This window comes from Gopherus flavomarginatus, chromosome 1 (assembly GCF_025201925.1).
Source record: "Gopherus flavomarginatus isolate rGopFla2 chromosome 1, rGopFla2.mat.asm, whole genome shotgun sequence".
NCBI classification, from domain to species: domain Eukaryota; kingdom Metazoa; phylum Chordata; order Testudines; family Testudinidae; genus Gopherus; species Gopherus flavomarginatus.
This window is the reverse complement of record NC_066617.1, coordinates 32,659,168-32,678,721: the sequence shown is the minus strand read 5'-3', so window position 1 is coordinate 32,678,721 and position 19,554 is coordinate 32,659,168. Positions and strand designations below refer to the sequence as shown.

The window sequence follows — 19,554 nt, the reverse complement described above, 5'->3', positions numbered from 1 at the left end:
ATACAGTAGATAAATCTCTTGCAATAAAGTAAAAAGGACTAACCAGCCTACACTTCCGGTTTAGATTTTATCTGGGGAAAAAAACCCCTATAGATTCTTCACTTATATGTACAGATGCGCATCACTGTGTAGCTTACAAAATAAACTATTATGTTTGTGCACACATGCAAAATAGCAGTGGATGCTGAATGCTCTTTAATTTATACCTGGATATCTACTAGCAGGATTGAGAATTTGGCAATTCTTAATGCCATTATAAAATCCTTTTTATACCATGCTACACAGTGATAGAGACAGATCTTGCTTTTACTTCTATTTGCTATATCTATATTTTGCTATGCAAAAAACTAGTTAAAGTAGCTGAATTTTATATTAAAATTATGTAAAAACTATTCATTCAGTATCTTATGCTGACTTTACAAATGAGAATTCTTACATTTTAACTTGCTCTTGGCTTCTTCAGTTCAACACCACAGAAGACTTCCTTATATTGGCTGACAGGTAGGATATTGCACTTGACTTTAAGCCTTGAATGCATAAACAGGGGAATCAAGTAGGAGCGGTGAGGTTATGTTACCTCTGTATTTCACATGGTGTGACTGCTGCCGGAACACCATATTGAGTTCTGGTGCCCACAATTCTAGAAGGACGTCGATAAATTGGAGAGGGTTCAGAGAAGAGCCACAAGAATGATTACAGCATCAGAAAACATGCTTTACAATAATAGTCTCATGGAACTCTGTTTAGCTTAACAGAGAGAAGGTCAAGGGGTGACTTGATTAGGGTCTGAAGTACCTACACGGAGAACAAATATTTAATAATGGGCTCTTCAGTCTAGCAGAGAAAGGTATAACGTGATCCAATGTCTAGAAATTGAAGCTAGACAAATTCAGACTCGAAATAAGATAAATTTTTTAAAAGGAAGAATAATCAATCACTGGAACATCACATTGGATTCTCAATCACCAACTGTTTTGCTAAAAGATATGCTCTAGAAATTATTTTCAGAGATGTCCATGACCTGTGTTATACAGGAGCCGAATGGTTCCGTCTGGCCTGGTAATATATGAATTTAAGATCTCTTACAGTTTTCATGGATTTTTTTAACATCAGAATGGACCATTAGATCATCTAGTCTGGCCTTCTATGTAACAGGCCAGTTGCAATAACATGCTCTTCCCTGACTAATATTTCTATAGCAAATATGATGGTAAGTAAAATCTTAATTTCCACTACATGGATATTTAGTTTGCAACAAGCTGGGATGCAAGTCTATTCCATCTTAGCCAGATGTGCATTAAGGTGTCTTTATGGACCCTGCTGCTGTGCATTAAAAGTTCGGTAGTGCACTTTGATCAATCCCACTTTGAAATGGCACTACATCAAAGTGAACTAAGGAACTGTTAGTGTGGGTCAGGAAGGTCCACAGAAAGAGTTAGTGTGCAGCAGGCTAGTGTGAGGTTGAGTCACACCCTAGATTGCCACCAACTAAATGTTTGCCGCACACTAAACTTAAAATGCCACAAACTACACTTAAAAGAAACTCAAAAAAGTTTACTTGTTGAAACCAGTATTTCTTTTTACAGTGTGGATAAATTCCTCCAAGCTCAAGAAGTGAAGATGCAGAAAAATTAACAGGTAAAAATTCACATTTCTGCAGTCAGAGGTTTATCAATGCAGAACTAATGGGATTTGTACAGGAGCCCTCCATTAGAAAAATAATCATAACTGGACATCAATGTCAGGAGGAGCAAGCATTATTTGGAAAATGTCAAGGAAAAAAAACTATGAACCCAATTCTCCACTCTGCTATACCAGTTTAACTCAATGACGTTACCCCACATTTACATCAGCATAAGCGAGTGGAGAATCATAAGGCTCTACGTTTGCTTGATACACTAAAGGGCTCTGTGTGCCCTGCATCCATTGCAATAAAAGAGGGTATTCTGCAATGCCTTATCAAGATGTGGAGAAAATATCACTCCACTACTTGGTAAATCCTTTCCCTCTTCTCATTCAAGAAGGAATGCCTCTTGCAAAATGAGCCTATATATGGTCTAGACTCAGAATACTTTTGGGCTTTTTAAGGTCTGAGTTGACTGAACAAAGCAGTGTGGTCTACTGGCCAGAGTTAGTGAGCAGCCCTTGTCATCAGGGCAGCATGGCCCAATGGCCAGAGTCAGTAAGCGGCCCTTCCCGTCGGGCCAGCATGGCCGAATGGCCAGAGTCAGTGAGCGGCCCTTCCCGCCAGGGCAGCATGGCCGAATGGCCAGAGTCAGTGAGCGGCCCTGCCTGCCAGGGTGGTCTGTCCCAATGGCCACAGTCAGTGAGCGGCCCTGCCTGCCAGGGTGGTCTGTCCCAATGGCCACAGTCAGTAAAGGAGCCCACCTCTGTGACATTGTGTGGCCTGTTGGACCATTGGGGGAGTGGGGTGCCACTCACAGGTGTGTGGTGCCCCAAGTAAGTGGACTCGTGCCTTCTCTGCTCCTCTGAGCCCCAGCCCAGAGCCCTAGCGGTAGCGGAGGTGTTCACCACCAAGTCTGAAGGAATCCTCCTGAAACACGCTGACCGATCCCCTGGTTCACTCACTGGCAAAGAGCTTGAGTCCCATGGGCCTCTTCTTACCCTTTCCCCCTCATCGAAACTCCCTAGTTCCCCTAGGTCTCTGGGGTCCTCAAATGGCTGGACTCCCGCCGATGCAGTCCCTTCTCTGGGCTCCTCGGGCAGCCTAGAGTCTCCAGTCAGGAACTCTATGAGCCATAGTTCCATAGTCAGGGCTTGTAGCAACTCCCTGCAGGGAGCTTGAAACCCGTGCCCTTCCCCATCAGCAGCCTCTCCAGACTGAGGTTGGTTGCTACCTTTTATATGTTGCCTCCAGGCTGAACATGCCCAGCAGGGTCAAAAGGGTGGGGCTTCCTCAGCCCACAAAGCAGAGTTAACTCTTTTGGGGCAAGTGCGGATAGGTACACCCTGTTGCAGATGGTTAAGTATGAATCTCAAGTAATCGAACAGAAGGTGCCATTTTTCAACTGCATTTGACAACTCTCCTGCCTGATCCAAATGATGGAACCAAAATCATAAAATCCTACAAGTGGTAGAGAAATACAATTTTGTTCTTCCTTGGTTTTGTTGCAATGACCACCATGATCTTTGAGAAAAAAACATAGCACCTTTCTAATCTGAAGAGCCTGCCACTATACTGTAAACTTCTCCAATGGAAAAAAAGATGAGTACTAACCTTCTGTAACTGTTGCACTTCGAGATGTGTTGCTCATGTGCATTCCAATGTAGCTGTGTGTGCGCTGCATGCACCGCCGGCGGAAAGTTTCTCCCTCAGTGATATCCATTGTGTCAGCTCTGGTGCCTCCTGGAGTCACGCCCTCATGGTGCTGGATATAGGGATTTGCCACTCTGCCAACTCTTCAGTTCCTTGTTGATGGCTAATTCTGACAGATGAACAGGAGTGCAGGTTTTGGAATGCACACAAGCAACAAATCTCAAAGAACAACAGTTACGGAAGGTTAGTAACTGTCTTCTCTTCTTTGAGTGCTTGCTCATGTCCATTCCAATGTAGGTCACTCCCAAAGATGTAGGAGGTGGCTTCAGAATTCAAGAACAAGCAGACTGTAGCACTGCTCTGCCAAATCGTCTCTGGCTTGCTGCATGATGGCATAGCAAGTTGTGAAGGTGTGGAAAGAGGACCATGTTGTTGCTCTACAGATATCTTGGATGGGAACCTATGCCACAAACACAGCTGAAGACACTTACACCCTTGTGGTATGTGCTGTTGGGACTGGAGCAGGGACTTTTGCCAGATCGTAGCACACGTAGACACAAGAAGTGGTCCACAATGAAATTCTCTGGACTAAGACCGGGAGGCCTTTCATCCTGTCAGCCACTGCCACAAAAAACTGAGGAGTCTTCCTAAATGATTTGGTTCTTTCTATGTAGAAGGCCAGTGCTTGCCTGATATCTAGTAAGTGGAGCCTCTGCTCCTGGCTACTTGTGTGCGGTCTTAACTACAAGACTGGGAGAAAAAACATCCTAGTTATTGTGGAACTGTGACACTACCTTTGGGAGGCTGGGTGAGGGCGCAGATGGACCTTATCCTTGAAGAAGACTGTGTATGGGGGCTCTGATGTGAGGACCCTAATCTCCAAGACCCTCCTGGCTGAGCGGAAGGCTTTCTTCCACAACAAGTAAAGAGCACATTGACCTGGGCTTGAATGGGGGTCCTATGAATCTTGACAATACCAAGGTAAGGTCCCAGAGAGAGATCAGCTGCTGCACTTGTGGGTACAGCCTATCCAGTCCCTTAAGAAAGGGGCTACAGAATGACTAGAAAAAATGGACCTACTGTTCACTCCTAGGTGAAAAGCTGAAATTTCTTCCAGGTGTACTTTAACTGAACATACCAATAGCCCTTGTTGTTTCAGATGTAGCAAACAGCTCAGAATACACAGTGCTGATGTTTGGGAGAGCGAGACTTCTTTCTGCACTGAACAGATCAAGAACCTTTTCCATTTTGCCAGGTACATGGCCATGGTGAGTGGCTTTCTGCTCCCTAAAAGAACTTCTTAAACTGGACCTGAGCATGTTAGCAATGCATCCTCGAATACTCTAGGAGCTGACTGAGGAGATATATGAGCCATTGGCAAATATCTTTGAAAAGTCATGGAAAATGGGAGACATTCCAGAAGACTGGAAAAGGGCAAACATAGTGCCCATCTATAAAAAGGGAAATAAGGACAACCCAGGGAATTACAGACCAGTCAGCTTAACTTCTGTACCTGGAAAGATAATGGAGGAAATAATTAAGAAATCAATTTTCAAACGCCTGGAAGATAATGAAGTGATAAGTAACAGTCAGTATGGATTTGTCAAGAACAGATTGTGTCAAACCAACCTGTTAGCTTTCTTTGACAGGGTAACAAGCCTTGTGGAGCGGGGGGGAAGCGGTAGATGTGGTATATCTTGACTTTAGTAAGGCTTTTGATACCATTTCACATGACCTTCTCATAAACAAATTAGGGAAATACAACCTACATGGAGCTACTGTAAGGTGGGTGCATAGCTGGTTGGAAAATCATTCCCAGAGAGTAGTTATCAGTGGTTCACAGTCATGCTGGAAGGGCATAACGAGTGGGGCCCTGTAGGGATTGGTTCTGGGTCTGTTTCTGTTCAATATCTTCATCAATGATTTAGATAATGGCATACAGCGTACACTTAAAGTTTGTGGATAATACCAAGCTGGGAGGGGTTACAAGTGCTTTGGAAGATAGGATTAAAATTCAGAATGATCTGGACAAACTGGAGAAATCGTCTGAAGTAAATAGGATGAAATTCAATAAGGATGAATACAAAGTACTCTACTTAGGAAGGAACAATCAGGTGCACATAAACAAAATGGGAAATGACTGCCGAGGAAGGAGTACTGCGGAAAGGGATCTGGGAGTCATTGTGGATCACAAACTAAATATGAGTCAACAGTGTAACGCTGTTGCAAAAAAAGCAAACATAATTCTGGGATGTATTAGGAGTATTGTAAACAAGACACGAGAAGTAATTCTTCCACTCTACTCTGCACTGATTAGGCCTTAACTGGAGTATTGTGTCCAGTTTTGGGCGCCACATTTTAGGAAAGATGTGGACAAACTGGAGAAAGTCAAGAGAATAGCAACAAAAATGATTAAAGGTCTAGAAAACATGAACTCTGAGGGAAGGTTGAAAAAATTGGGTTTATTTAGTCTGTAGAAGAGAAGACTGAGAGGGGACATGGTAACAGTTTTCAAGTACATAAAAGGTTGTTACAAGGAGGGAGAAAAATTGTTCTTAACCTCTGAGGACAGGACAAGAGGCAATGGGCTTAAATTACAACAAGGTCGGTTTAGGTTGGACATTAGGAAAAACTTCCTGTCAGAGTGGTTAAGCACTGGAATAAATTGCCTAGGGAGGTTGTGAAATCTCCATCATTGAAGCAGGTTGGACAAACACCTGTCAGGGATGGTCCTGATAATACTTAGTCCTGCCTTGAGCACAGGGGACTGGACCAGATGACCTTTTGAGGTCCCTTCCAGCTCTATGATTCTATGTTACCTCCAAGGGATTCAGCCATGAAGCTTCCAGGCTGTAAGATGGAGGAACTTGAGGTTTGGATGATGTAAGGTCCGTCATCCTGAGAGATTAGATCCGGAAATGGATGTAGGGCGATTGGTGTTTCCACTGAGAAGTCCAGAAGAGTGGTGAACCAGTGCTGATGTGGTCAGGCTGGTGTGATCAGGCTCAGGCTCATTCTTTCCCTTCTGGCCTTCAGCAGGACATTGTGTACGAGAGGAATGGGAGGGAATGCATAGAAGAGATGGTCCTTCCAAGGGAGAAGAAACGTGTCTGTGATCGAGCCCACATGGTGATTCTGAAAGGAACAGAACTGCAGACACTTTCTGCTGCACTTTGTTGCAAACAGGTCTATCTGAGGATTTCCCCACCTCTAGAACATATCCCTCACGACATCTGGGCGAATGGACCACTTGTGATTAGAGAAGGATCTGCTGAGACAATCCACTAACTCGTTCTGGGCCCCTGGAAGATAGGAGGCTTTGAGGTGGATTGAGTGGGTTATGCAGAGTTCCCAGAGACAGAGGGCTTCCTGGAATAGGTGAGAGGATCACGCTCTACCCTGTTATACAGAACATCGCTGTCATGTGTCTGTAAGCATCGACATACACTTGCCTTCCAGGTGGGGCTGGAACATTTGGCAGGTGAGGCACACCACTCTGGAGTTCTCTCACACTGATGTGTAGCAAGAGCTCCTCCTGGGACGAGAGCCTTGAGTCCTGAGGATCCTCAGGTGAGCTCCCCAACCCAGCATGGAAACATTGGTGACTAGAGACATTGACAGCTGAGGTTTTGTGACTGGAACACCTGTGCATACTACCCCCGGATCCGACACCATAAGAGGGAGGCAATCAGCGAGGGGGGGGAATTGTGACCACCCTGTCCAAGCGATCCTGACCTGGTCAGTACCCTGACACTAGCCAGGCCTGAAGAGGTTTGAGTTGCAACGTCGTGCACTTCACCACATATGTGCATGCCGCCATATGCCCCAAGAACTTCAGGCAGTTTCTCACTATGGTGATGGGTAGTTTTTTGAGGCTCTCTATGATCTAGTTTAGGGTCTGGAATCTGGCATTCGGTAGAAAGGATCTGACTTGGACTGAATCGAGGACTGCCCCTATGAATTCTAGTCTCTGGATGTGAGAAAGTTGATTTCTGCATGTTTAACAAAAGCCCTAACTTCTGGAAGGTTAACAGTATCAATCGTATGTCTGTCTTCACTTGAGCCCAGGTTCGACCTCTGATCAAGCAGTTGTTGTGATCAGGGTACACCTGCACCTTTTGTTTTCTTAGGAAGGTCACAACCACTGCCATGCACTTCCTGAAAACCTGAGTGGCTGGTGACAAGCCGAATGGAAGAACGGTGAATTGGTAGTGTACTTGACCCACAATGAAATGAAAGAATCTTCTATGGCCTTGGAAAATTGAAATATGAAAATAGGCATCTTTTAAGTTGAAGGCAGCATACCAGTCTCCCGGATCCAGACTGGGGATAATGGAGGTCAAGGAGACCCTGTGGAACTTTAGCTTCTTCATGAATTTGTTGAGGTTTTGTAGGTCCAGTATGAGTCTGAGACCGCTGTTGGCCTTCGGGATTAGGAAATATCGGGAGTAATTCCCCTTGCCCTTTCGCTCTGGAGGAACCTCCTCTACAGCTCCCACTTGCAGGAGCATTTGCACTTCTTGAATCAGAAGTTTCTCATGAGAAGGCTCCCTGAAGAGGGACGTGAAGGGAGGGTCAGAAGGATGGGAAGAACTGAACTCCAGAGTGTGTCCCAGTCCTATCATGTATCACCCAGCGATCTGAGTGATATGGGCCCATGCCCAATAGAAATGGGATAGGTGGTCCACATAAATCGGGGCAGTTGGATCCAGACACTGTCCTGGTACGGCATCCTTGGACACACCCTCAAAAGGCCTGTTTAGAACAGATGATTGTCTGGTAGGCCCAGCTCCGTTTGGAAGGAGGCCTCCTCTTGTAGCTCCTGTTATGCCTCCTATTATAATTCTGCCTCGACTGAGGCTGATAGAAATGAGGCAGAAGTTGGGGCTTAAAATACTTTCTCAATAGAGCTGGTCTGTGCAGTCACAGAGACTTCCCAGAAACTGGCCCTGGAGTTCTTCAAGCTGTGGAGCTTGGAGTCTGTCTGCGCCAAAAAGAATGACATGCACTCAAATGGGAGGCCCTGGATAGTTTGCTGTACTTCATGTGGGAGACTCGAGGCTTACAGCTGCGAGCTTCTTCTCATAGCCATAGCTGAAGCCACGACCCAAGTAAGTGAGTTTGCCATGTCCAGTGCTGCTTTCACCACCGCTCTTGCCTTCCTTGACTAGAACCGAGAACTTGGCCCTGAATTCCTGTAGCAGCAACTCCTTAAATTTTGTCATTGCACCCCAGGAGTAAAGTCATAATGGCTAAGGAGCACCTGCTGGTTGGCAATATGAAGTTGGAGCCTCTTTGGGGTAGATCTTTCTGCCAAAGAGGTTCAGCTTCTTAGTGTCCTTTGCCTTGGGGTTAGGTCCCTGGTGCCCCTGTTTCTCCCACTAACAACCCTGGAGGAAGATCGGTATATAGTTAGTAAAAGCCCTTTCGAGGTACAAAATATTTCCTCACCACCCTTTTTGCCATGGGTTGAAAGGAGGCTGGAGTTTGACACAGTGCCTTAACAGGCTCTAGGATGGCACTATCCAGAGGCAAAGCTACCCGTGAGGGGACCGAAGGAGTCAAGATGTCCACTAGGGCATGGGAGGTCTCTGCAATCTCCTCCACCTGGATTCCCAGGTTTTGGGTTAACCTCCTTAGTAGATCTTGGTGCACCCTGTGGTCCTCCTGTGTGAGTGCAATGGAGGTTCCCACTACCACCGTATCCAAGGAGTAGGAAGAGGATGCTAGAAGCGGTACCAGGCTTTGCTCCTGTCCATCAGTACTTAGCAGACCCTGTGGTGCTGGTTCCTGAGATATGGTACCGGGCTCAGTACCTGGGCCCTATTCCTGTACCACAGGAGGAGGTGGTGGGCCTCTACTCTCCGATGCAACAGAATATGACCTCCTTGACTGAGATTCTTGGGTCTTATGAAAAGCCAAAGGAGTCCAAAATAGCCATTGCACAAGCATTGGTGTCTGTGCCAGCCAGGCCATTGGTAGAACCCCCGTGGGCCATATCCACCATCGGGTACTGTTGGTCAGACTGGTGCCGGCTCCTGTGGGAGCTGCAGGATTCCGGCTCTGAATCTGAGGGTGAGGATTCACTCCCTGATGACCATGGGGGAGCGGTGCCAGACGGTACCAGCGAGTGGTGCCAAAAAGGAGGCGACTGGTGCTGCGGCATCAATTGCCGGTTTCCCCTTCGAAGGTGCCTGGGGTCTCAGTGCCTTAGCTGTTCTTTCCTCCAGCGCTGGTTCACGTCTGTTATCAGATGGTGGTACACTAGGGAAATCAGGTCCTGTGCTGCCTGGAATGCCTCTTGTATAGATTCATAGACTGTAGGACTGGAAGGGACCTCGAGACATCATCGAGTCCAGTCTCCTGCCCTCATGGCAGGACCAAATACTGTCTAGACTATCCCTGATAGACATTTATCTAACCTACTCTTAAATATCTCCAGAGATGGAGATTCCACAACCTTCCTAGACAATTTATTCCAGTGTTTAACCACCCTGACAGTTAGGAACTTTTTCCTAATGTCCAACCTAAATCTCCCTTGCTGCAGTTTAAGCCCATTGCTGCTTGTTCTATCCTTAGAGGCTAAGGTGAACCAGTTTTCTCCCTCCTCCTGATAACACTCTTTTAGATACCTGAAAACTGCTATCATGTCCCCTTTCAGTCTTCTCTTTTCCAAACTAAACAAACCCAATTCTTTCAGCCTTCCTTCATAGGTCATGTTCTCAAGACCTTTAATCGTTCTTGTTGCTCTTCTCTGGACCCTCTCCAATTTCTCTACATCTTTCTTGAAATGCGGTGCCCAGAATTGGACACAATACTCCAGTTGAGGCCTAACCAGCGCAGAGTAGAGCAGAAGAATGACTTCTCGTGTCCTGCTCACTTGCTCGTGTCTTGCTGTTAATGCATCCCAGAATCATGTTTGCTTTTTTTTTTGCAACATCATCAGATGGAAGTGCCAGTCCTGTGCTCCTATGGCTCCCTCTCAGAAGAGAGTCCAATGGCACCCTTTGGTCTCTTTCTTTTTGGCTTTTGGCTACAGGGTTTGAACCCTTTACAAACCCTGCAGTGGTCACACAGATGAGATTCCCCAAGGCACCTGAGGCAAGCTGAGTGGGGGTCGCTAATGGGCATAGGCTTGTGGCAGGCCTCACATGGCATGAAGCCCTTAGACTGAGGCACGCCCTTGTGCCAGAGATGGGGAGAATCCCATTAAGAGGGGTCCTACTTTACTACTACTAACTAATACTAACTGTAGCAATTAACTACTAATTTTTCAACTATATGCAGGAAAAACAAAGTCTATCAGGGAGAGTACTTGCAAGAGGAAGAACAAGAAGCAGCTCCAGCAACCATGACAGGTGGAGAGAAGGAACTGAAAGGGTGGCAGGTTGGCAGATCCCTATATATGGCACCATGAGGGCATGGCTCCAGGGGGCACCAGAAACAATCTGATGGATACAACTGAGGGAAAAACTTTCTGGCAGTGGTACACGCAGCACATACACACACCTACATTGGAAAGGACATGTGCAAGCACTTGAAGAACAACATAAATACTGGTGAAGGATAAAGTCTACTGTGATATGAAGATACTCATCCTGTAAGATTACTGGTGCTAAAGCTTTTGGATGAACTCCTAATATTGCTGATTGGAAGTACATTATCTATACGTTGTATATTACTGTCTTTTGTATGGCTGATCATGATCCCAAAACTGCATGATTTGTCCTCCAGAGTCATTCTGAACTTGAGATTCTGGGTGCAGGCAAAAAACACCTTCTCCTCTCTATTCTACCATGAACTTCAAGGTTAATCTGAGTGCTATCATGACGAAAAAGAGAATGAACATTTACAGAAATAGTCCTACTGAGGATCTTGGATAGGACTAGGAAGAGGGATCAGGAATATGTGGCTGCCGCTGAGTGTCCTCTGCTTATCTTCTCTGCCAGCTGGTCTTCTGGGCTGTCTAGAGTTCCCATCTCAATCCCTTAACCTCCGAGGGAATGGTGAGGGGAAGTTCCAGGCACTGCTGTGTCCTATGGTGTCCTTTCCAACAGAACAGGGCAACTAGGGAGGGGCAAGAGGGGCAGTGCTCAGGGCACAGAGCCAGCATGGGCGCAAAAATGGGGCAGCACAGGATTGGGCTCAGCAGCATCAGCCCCTGTCGCAGTTACTCCTTCCAGTGCCCTCCAAATATCCCCCAAATGTCCCTCCCAGCACACAGAAACCCTCCAGGATCCCCTCCCCCTGTTAGCGTGCTTTATTTGGAAGCCTGAAATATGGTAACCCTAGGGGTTGCTCTGTTCTCATGGTTTCTGGAGATGGCAGGAGCAAATTCACCTGCCAGCAGCTGCTTGCCCCTGTTTCCTGGGCTGGGCACCAGACTCACATGGCTGAGCTCAGGCTGTGTGACTGCCAGCCCAGCATCCAAGGGAAGCAAGGGGCGATTCCACTGTGTGTAGGGAGTGTGGTGAGAGTGACCTGGCTGCAATGGTAGGCCCCTAGGCAGCGAGTGGGGTGTGACTGGGCTGCTGTGAGGCAGGTGCCCAAGGGGAATGAGTACTCCAGGGAGCAACTTGGGGAGCATCTTATGGCAGCCAGGCTTCATGGACATGGGCTAGTTGCAGGGGGTGTTGCTGGCTGGCACCAAGCTCCTTTGGGACAGAGATAAGAAGGTTTCAGGAGCTTGGCGCAGTGCCACCACTCTGCCTGGAAAGCGCCTGGATGCGCAGAGGTGGCCTGACTTGGGAAACAGGGAAGGGAGGGCTGCCGGGCAGCCAGCCAGCACTCCAGCTTCCACAGCACAAAGAGCCAGGGGCCTGAGCAGACTAGGTGGCTCCCACCAGCTTCCGGATCTGCTGCCCCTGGCAGAAGGCAACGGTTTTCAAACAGTGGAGTGCATCTTGCATGGAAGGTGTGCCCCAAAGTTTGAAAACGGCTGTGCTAAATGGGAGGCAGAATTCGGGGGGCGGGAGGGGGAGGATGTGATCCTGCATGCCCCCCATGTGGCACCTCTAGGGGGCACAAATATGATTGATCACCACAGGTGTTAAAATGCTTTGTTACAGCTCTGCAACAGAGACCTTCCTCAGCTACAGGAAGCACAAACCTTTCCTGCACTAATGACTTGCTTTTTGGTCATCATCCTTACTTTTCGTTTGTTTTTTTCCCACAGAAAATCTCTTCAGAAATGCCAGAGTACTTCTGATGACAATGTTACGACACTACAACATCCCTTCCTCAATCAGCAGAAAGACAAACAGATCTGAGAGTCCATTTGAATGAGGTGCCAATCAGCCACACTAGGGATTAAAGCATGTATCAACTCAGAACTTTTAACTGGTATATTTCTCATATCTATCTTATGTTTTGGAGGAAAGGGAACAACTTTTCTCTATTACATAACTTAGTTTGGTGAAGTTGGAAGTTATAAAATATATCCCTTCATAACGGAAAAAATTGTTCCTAACATACAGATAAGAGACAATAGTTCAGAAAGATTCCAAGCACCTTCTCACTTCTCTTTTGAATATATTGATTCCATTTTTTTTCTAACTTTTCTTTAAGATTTTTCTGGATTTTCACTGAACAAGAAATTTTCAAAATATTAAATTTTCAACATTTTGTTTTTTCCTCTTTCTGTGCCTTTTTTCCCTTCTGCCACCGAATGAGATAGTGTGTGCTTCTCTAGATTTTTTGCATTTTTTTTCCATTTGTCTCTTTTTAATTTAATTTTTCCTTTTGCCCCCTCTAACTTCTCAAATCTACCCAAGTTCAGAAAAAAGTTAGAGAAGCAAAAGGAAAATTAGCAAAGTTCAGCTAACCACCTCACCCAACCCCTGAATGTTATTTATATTATTGTATTCTGTGGCAAAAAGGAAAAAAAGAAAAAGGGGGGGGAGGAAGAGAGGACATGAACATTTTAAAATTCAAAATAAAAAAAATGTTTGGTAAAAACTTAAATTCTTCCACTTAGGACCTTGTAAAACAAACTATAAAAATTTGAAATTTTTGTGTGAAATGTTTTTCCATTTTTCAGACAACTAATTGTAACATACTTTGTTTTTCCTCAAAATAGGTGAAGGTGCTGAAACAGCAAAATGAGACAAATGAAAAATAAAAAATTAATAAAATTAAAATATTTAATCTCCTAAAATGTCATTTTATCAGATCAGATGCCAGATCCTCAGCTGCACAAGATTATCTACTTGCTACCAAGGAGGACAGGAGAAGAGCAAAGATAGGTTTAAGCCACCTTTGCATACACCATGCCCTCAGTATAAATCTGAATCAGCCTGAGATCAGTTCCAAATTACGCTGGCTTGTAATGGCCACCAAAGAGCCCTTACACTGGCCAGGTATTACCAAAGCGCAACACACTCCAGTCACACCCCTTCTTAACTGCACCCCATTAAGCTGGCCTCTAGAGCAGTCAGAGACTCCTGAAGGGCCAAACTAAGGCAGCTTTCCAGGTCCTCTGTGCTTCTGGAGCAGAACAAATGGGCTGGGAGAGAGAGTCTAGGACCTGTCTTTATTACACAATAGTACAGTATGCATTGTAGAATCATAGAATATTAGGGTTGGAAGGGACCTCAGGAGGTCATCTAGTCCAACCCTCTGCTCAAAGCAGGACCAATCCCCAACTAAATCATCCCAGCCAGGGCTTTGTCAAGCCTGACCTTAAAAACCTCTAAGGAAGGAGATTCCAGCACCTCCCTAGACAACCCATTCCAGTGCTTCACCACCCTCCTAGTGAAAAGGTGAGGCCAAATTCCCTCTTCAGTGAAATAAGTTTAACTGAAAGGTGATCGAGGATCCCTATGTTTACTGTACAGAATATTAAAAAAGAAATGACTATTTGAATAATTATTTGTGAAACAATATATAATTATATATGGAAAGACCACATGCCAATGACTGCACATGAAGGCAGAAAATTAAGATTTAACTTTCAGCGTTAACTCTATTTCCTGACAGTTGAATGCTTGATTTTTCAACATTAATGTCCAACTACTGTTTGTCTTTTCAATGGAATAGTTATATTGGTAATATGATGTCAATGTATTCGGTTTCTCCAAAGCAAATGTTGGAATACTTACCTTGCTACATGATTAATTACTGGAGCAAAGTTTGTTGGTCCATAAAGCTGTACAGATTTTAAACTTCTATAATATGCCTCCATTACACCATCAATTCCATTGCAATAGGGATTTTGAGGGTTTCCATTCTAAACAGTTGAAGAAAATTGGATAAGATTGATTAATAACTGAAATATTAACAATCAAAATAATCATTATCACAATATACAGAGAAAGTTCTAATATGGTATTTAACTGAAGATCTTATGTTCCTTTGAGGCATGAAACAAAAGACTAATACTGTATGAAGTGCTGTTGCAGCTGTGTTGGTCCCAGGATATTAGAGAGACAAGGTGGGTGAGGTTATACCTTTTATTGGATCATATTTTGGAATATATTACTACTTAATAATTTCTAATTTAAAAATAATATTGTGACCAGATCCCAATGTAAATACAGTTGTCATAAATATAGGGGGAAGGGTAGCAACCTTTATGTATGCTTGGCAACCATACTGGATTGCCATACCTGTAAAGAGTTAAGCAGATCAAATAACCTAGATGGCACCTGACCAGAAGGACCAATGAGAAACGAAGATTCTTTCAAATCTGGGGAGAAAGATTTGTTTTGGTTCTGTGTGCTGTTCCCTCTCCGGATGGAGGGAGAAGCCAAGCAGGTACAATATCTCCTGAAAATATGCCTGGAATAATCCATCTAAAACCACAGAAACTGTGAGTAGGGTAAGGAAATACCTTAGGTTATCTTTTGTTTTGTCTTGTGAATTTTCCTATGCTACAGAGATAGTTTCATTCCTATTTTTGTAATTGTGATGCTGAGCCCAGAGGGGAATCCTCTGTGTTTAAAAATGTTTGTATTACCCTATAAAGTTACCTTCTATTCTGATTTTGCCAGTGTGATTCTTTTACTTTTTTCTTTAGCAATAAAGTTCTTCTTTTAAGAACCTGATTGATTTCAGTGTCCTGAAGACAAAGGGTCTGGTCATATTGCTAAGGCAACTGGTTGGTATATTATTCTCAAGCCTCCCCAGGAAAGGGAGTGAAAGGGTTTGGAGGGATATTTTTTTTTGGGGGGGGACGGGACAGGGATTCCAAGTGATCCTTCCCTGAATTTTTGTGTAAACCACTTGATTGTGGCAGCACAATACCATCCAAGGACAAAGGAAAGGAATTTGTGCCTTGGGGATGTTTTAACCTAAACGGGTAGAATATAAGATTATATTCTAAGAATATATTCTAAGAATATAACGGTCTCCATTCAGGTCCCCACATCTGTACCCCAGAGTTCAGAGTGGTGTGTGTGGGGAACCCTGACAATAGTATATAAATGTAAGGTAAGCTGTAGTTTTTATTGGCTTCAGTATTTTGCTCTGTACTGGGCAAACTGATCCTTAGCACAATTGGACCTAGTGCATAAGGGGGACAAATGGGACCTGTGAGCTCACTATGTTGGGAGACACAGGACTGCTTGGAATTCTTGTACTTGAGACTAAGCTTTTTGGGGCAGGTTGTTTTTTTTTTACTACATCTTCACAACACCTATCACACTGAATGCCTATGTACAACAGGCTGCCAATTTGGAGGGACCTATTTATTTGTTTCATAATATGTAAATATGTCAAATCCCAGTTTAAGATTCTATACCGAATCTCAGGGCTAGTAGTTAGAAAAAACCTTAGATTCTGAAATGATTTGATTTTATGAGCCAATTGTCCAGATACAGATAACACCTGCAGGCCTCAATCATGATGTTAAACTACCACCACCAAGCACTTGGTGAATACTCTTGGGCTCACTGAATACTCAAAGGGCAGTGCATCTTATACTGGTAGTGACTGAAAGTACACTGAAATATATCCTGTGTCTTCTCTTATTGAAATGTAGACATAAGCATCTTGAAGATCTAAGGACCCAAACTAGACCTCCTGGTTTAGAGTAGTGATAATACTTCCCAGAGCAATCATATAGAACTTTATCTCCCCAAAGTATTTGTTTAATTTTCAGAGTGCACAGGACACCATTCTATTTGGGAATAAGGGAATACCAGAAAACCCCTTTTCCTTCAGTGAAGCTCTGGCACCACCTTCTACGGTACCTATACTCAACAGCGCAAAGATCTCTTCTTGAAGTTTTTCTCATGCAATACAATGGGAGGGGTGCTTTGGTATTAGATCAAACTAGAGGGAACACTGCCTCCTGTGAGATGTACAGATTTCGAATATGCCCTTGAGTGTGTTAAGAATAATAACTATAATTCCTTCTGGCCTTAAATCAGAAAATCTACCAATCTATTCCCCTATCAAAGACACAACCAATGTTACAGTATGTACCTTTGTTTACTCCTAAGTAATGTCTATCTCAATCTAACCAAAAATAATAGGAAACCAGCAATCCATACTTCATCTTGACTGCAGAACTGAGATAAGTAAGTTTGAATTGGAATTTTCCAAGGAACTCATCTGGAACGTTTAAACAATATGTTTTAATTACTTCTGTGCAATGGATTAATATGGAGACCATTTTATACATTTATATATGGATGGAGCCTTTGCATAGCTATAGAAAGTCCACCCAGAAGATTAAACAAGGACATAGAATATATAGAAAAAGAGGATGTTTTCCTATGCAGACAAACCCATAATGTTCTGAGAGTTAATCAAGTCACAAAGAAGCAGGAAAACTATAGAATTTATGCAAGGTAGAAATAACTTGCTGTCTGAACCAAAGAAACTGAAGGTTACATGGGCCAAACTTCCTTATACCCCACAGAAGTCCAACGTGTGTTTTCACTCCAAATTAAAAACTGTACTGTGTCTGCCTTATCAATCAGCTATACCATCTTTCTATATTTGGATAATTTGTCTAGGTCCTTCAATTTTTCTTATTTTATTGTAAGTTTTGAAGAATGTGAAATGAAATGTGACGGTACCTCCCCTAAGGCTTTATGGAAATATGCTTAGAATGTGTTTTATGTTACATGGCATATGTAGCATATCTTAAAGGTTATGATCTACTGAATCTATTTGTATGCATGTATCATTTTTGTATTCAAAGTTGTGAATAGTGGCTGTGTACTGGTTTGATTTCTAAATAACCTTGGTAGAGCATTTGGCCAGTTCCTAGAGAAAGGAATGTTGAAATTAAGTAGCTAATCCAGAGACATTTAAAGAACAATGAATCTTGGAATGCTTCAATCCACATAAGAAGTCTACATGTGACCCATGGCTGCTACCTGGTAAGAAACTGAGTCATGCATGGACATGTGACTTGCCCATGTGATTCCTAAACTCCATCTTGGAGCTGGACTTTGCATAGGAGGGGGAGGGGAGTCTCCACCCACAAAAAGAAAGTTTATTTAAGCCCGTGGGACCCCTCCATTTTGTCTTCAGCTGGCTAGAGAGAGATTCTCCACCCCCTAGGATACTTGACAGAAACTGGAACAAAGGACAGTGTGCAACGTGTGAGAGTGATCACTGGACCAAGGCTAAAAGGAGATTAGTCTGTAAAAGGCAGCATTCTGGAACTGGTGAGGATCTTATCTGAATTCAGTTTGATTAGACATAGATTTACACATTTTATTTTATTTTGCTTGGTGACTTACTTTGTTCTGTCTGTTACACTTGAAACCATGTAAATCCTACTATTTGTATTTAATAAAACCACTTTTTACTTATTAATTTACTAAGAGTATGTATTAATACCTGGGGGAGCAAACAGCTGTGCATATCTATCAGTGTTAAAAAGGGTGAACAATTTAAGAATTTACCCTGCATAAGCTTTATATGGGGTCAAACGGATTTGTGTTTAGACCCCATCAGGGGTTGGGCATCTGAGTGTTAGAGACAAGAACGCTTCTGTTAGCTGCTTTCAGGTAAACCTGAAGCTTTGGGGCAAGTAATTGAGATCTTTGTTGGAGCAGACGGCACAGGGTGCTGGAGCCCCGAACCGGCAGGGAAAGCAGGGGTAGAAGTAGTCTTGGCACATCGGGTGGCAGCTCCCAAAGGGGGTTCTGTGATCCAACCTATCACAGTATAATCAAAGATATATGACCATGTTCACCAAATTCTGTGGAACTATAAAGGACTGTTTTCTTTCTACATTATTGTTGCATTGTAGAAATTTTATGAATGGTATGGCATAAGGAAGCATAAACATCTAACCTGTGTATAGTCTTAAAATATTAAAAAATTCTTAAAAGGGAGAATTCTAATTAATAGGATGCTCAATACAAAAAACACCATCTCTGACATGAATAAAATGTAAAAAACCTCTGACAAAGAAAAGAACCACAGAAATTTATATATCAAAACTATCTACTGGATATCAATGGAAGTAGCAGGAAAACTGGGCACTAGAAATCAGAAAGCTGGTTGATAATTTCCAGTAGAAATAAAAAAGCTGCCAACCTCCAATAATCCCTGAAAAGGATGTATAAAACTGGAGGTCACCAAGTGGAACCTCAGATTTTGCTGAACCTATCAAAGAAGCTGTCTTGTCAGACCTTGAGGAGGACTTCATGGATGAGTGGGAATGATGGGAATGCATACAACAGGTGCCCGCGAGCAAGCCCTGGCTGAGATTCAGGAAGGAACGAAACTGCTGATGCTTCCTGTTGTGCTGTGTCATGAACAGGTCTATCTGTGGAGAGCCCCACCTTTGGAAAATGCTGATGGTGACATCCGGTGAAGAGACCACTTGTGGCCGTGAAAGGACCTGCTGAGGCAATCAGCCAGTTTGTTCTGTGAACCCAGAAGATACGAGGCCTCCAATTGTATCAAGTGGGCGAAGCAAAACTCCCATAACTTGAGAGCTTCCTGAGGAGGAGCACCACCTTGTCTGCTTATATAGAATATTGCTGTGGTGCTGTCAATATCGATACAATCTGCTCTGAAGATGGGTTTGAAAAGTTTGGCAAGCAAGGCACACTATGCGCAGCTCCTTTATGTTGATATGCAGTGAAAGTTCTGCCTAGGACCAAAGAACCTGAGTCCTGAGATTGCTTAAGTGCGCTCCCCATCCCATCGCAGACACATCTGTGATTAATGACAGTATTGGTTGAGGTTTGGAGAAGGGTATTCCAGCATATACTGTTTCTGGGTTGAGCTGATTTACAAAGAATTGAAGAAATCTTCTGTGGGATGGAAGTATGGAGACGTGAAAATACGGGCCGAGGGTGGCGTAC

General features: G+C 43.8%; 1 protein-coding gene across 5 annotated transcripts in view; it reads right to left on the bottom strand.

The window, feature by feature from the left end:
* The window catches only part of CPNE8 (copine 8), a 269,466-nt gene that overhangs the window by 40,999 nt on the left and 208,913 nt on the right, over nt 1-19,554 (bottom strand). For 3 of the 5 annotated variants that reach the window (XM_050936193.1, XM_050936195.1, XM_050936196.1), the window contains one exon: nt 14,377-14,504. In XM_050936193.1, the coding sequence (XP_050792150.1) occupies nt 14,377-14,504 (128 nt within the window). Of the gene's footprint in view, nt 1-577; nt 641-14,376; nt 14,505-19,554 lie in introns of all 5 variants that reach the window. The other 2 variants (XM_050936194.1, XM_050936192.1) reach the window with 1 other exon arrangement.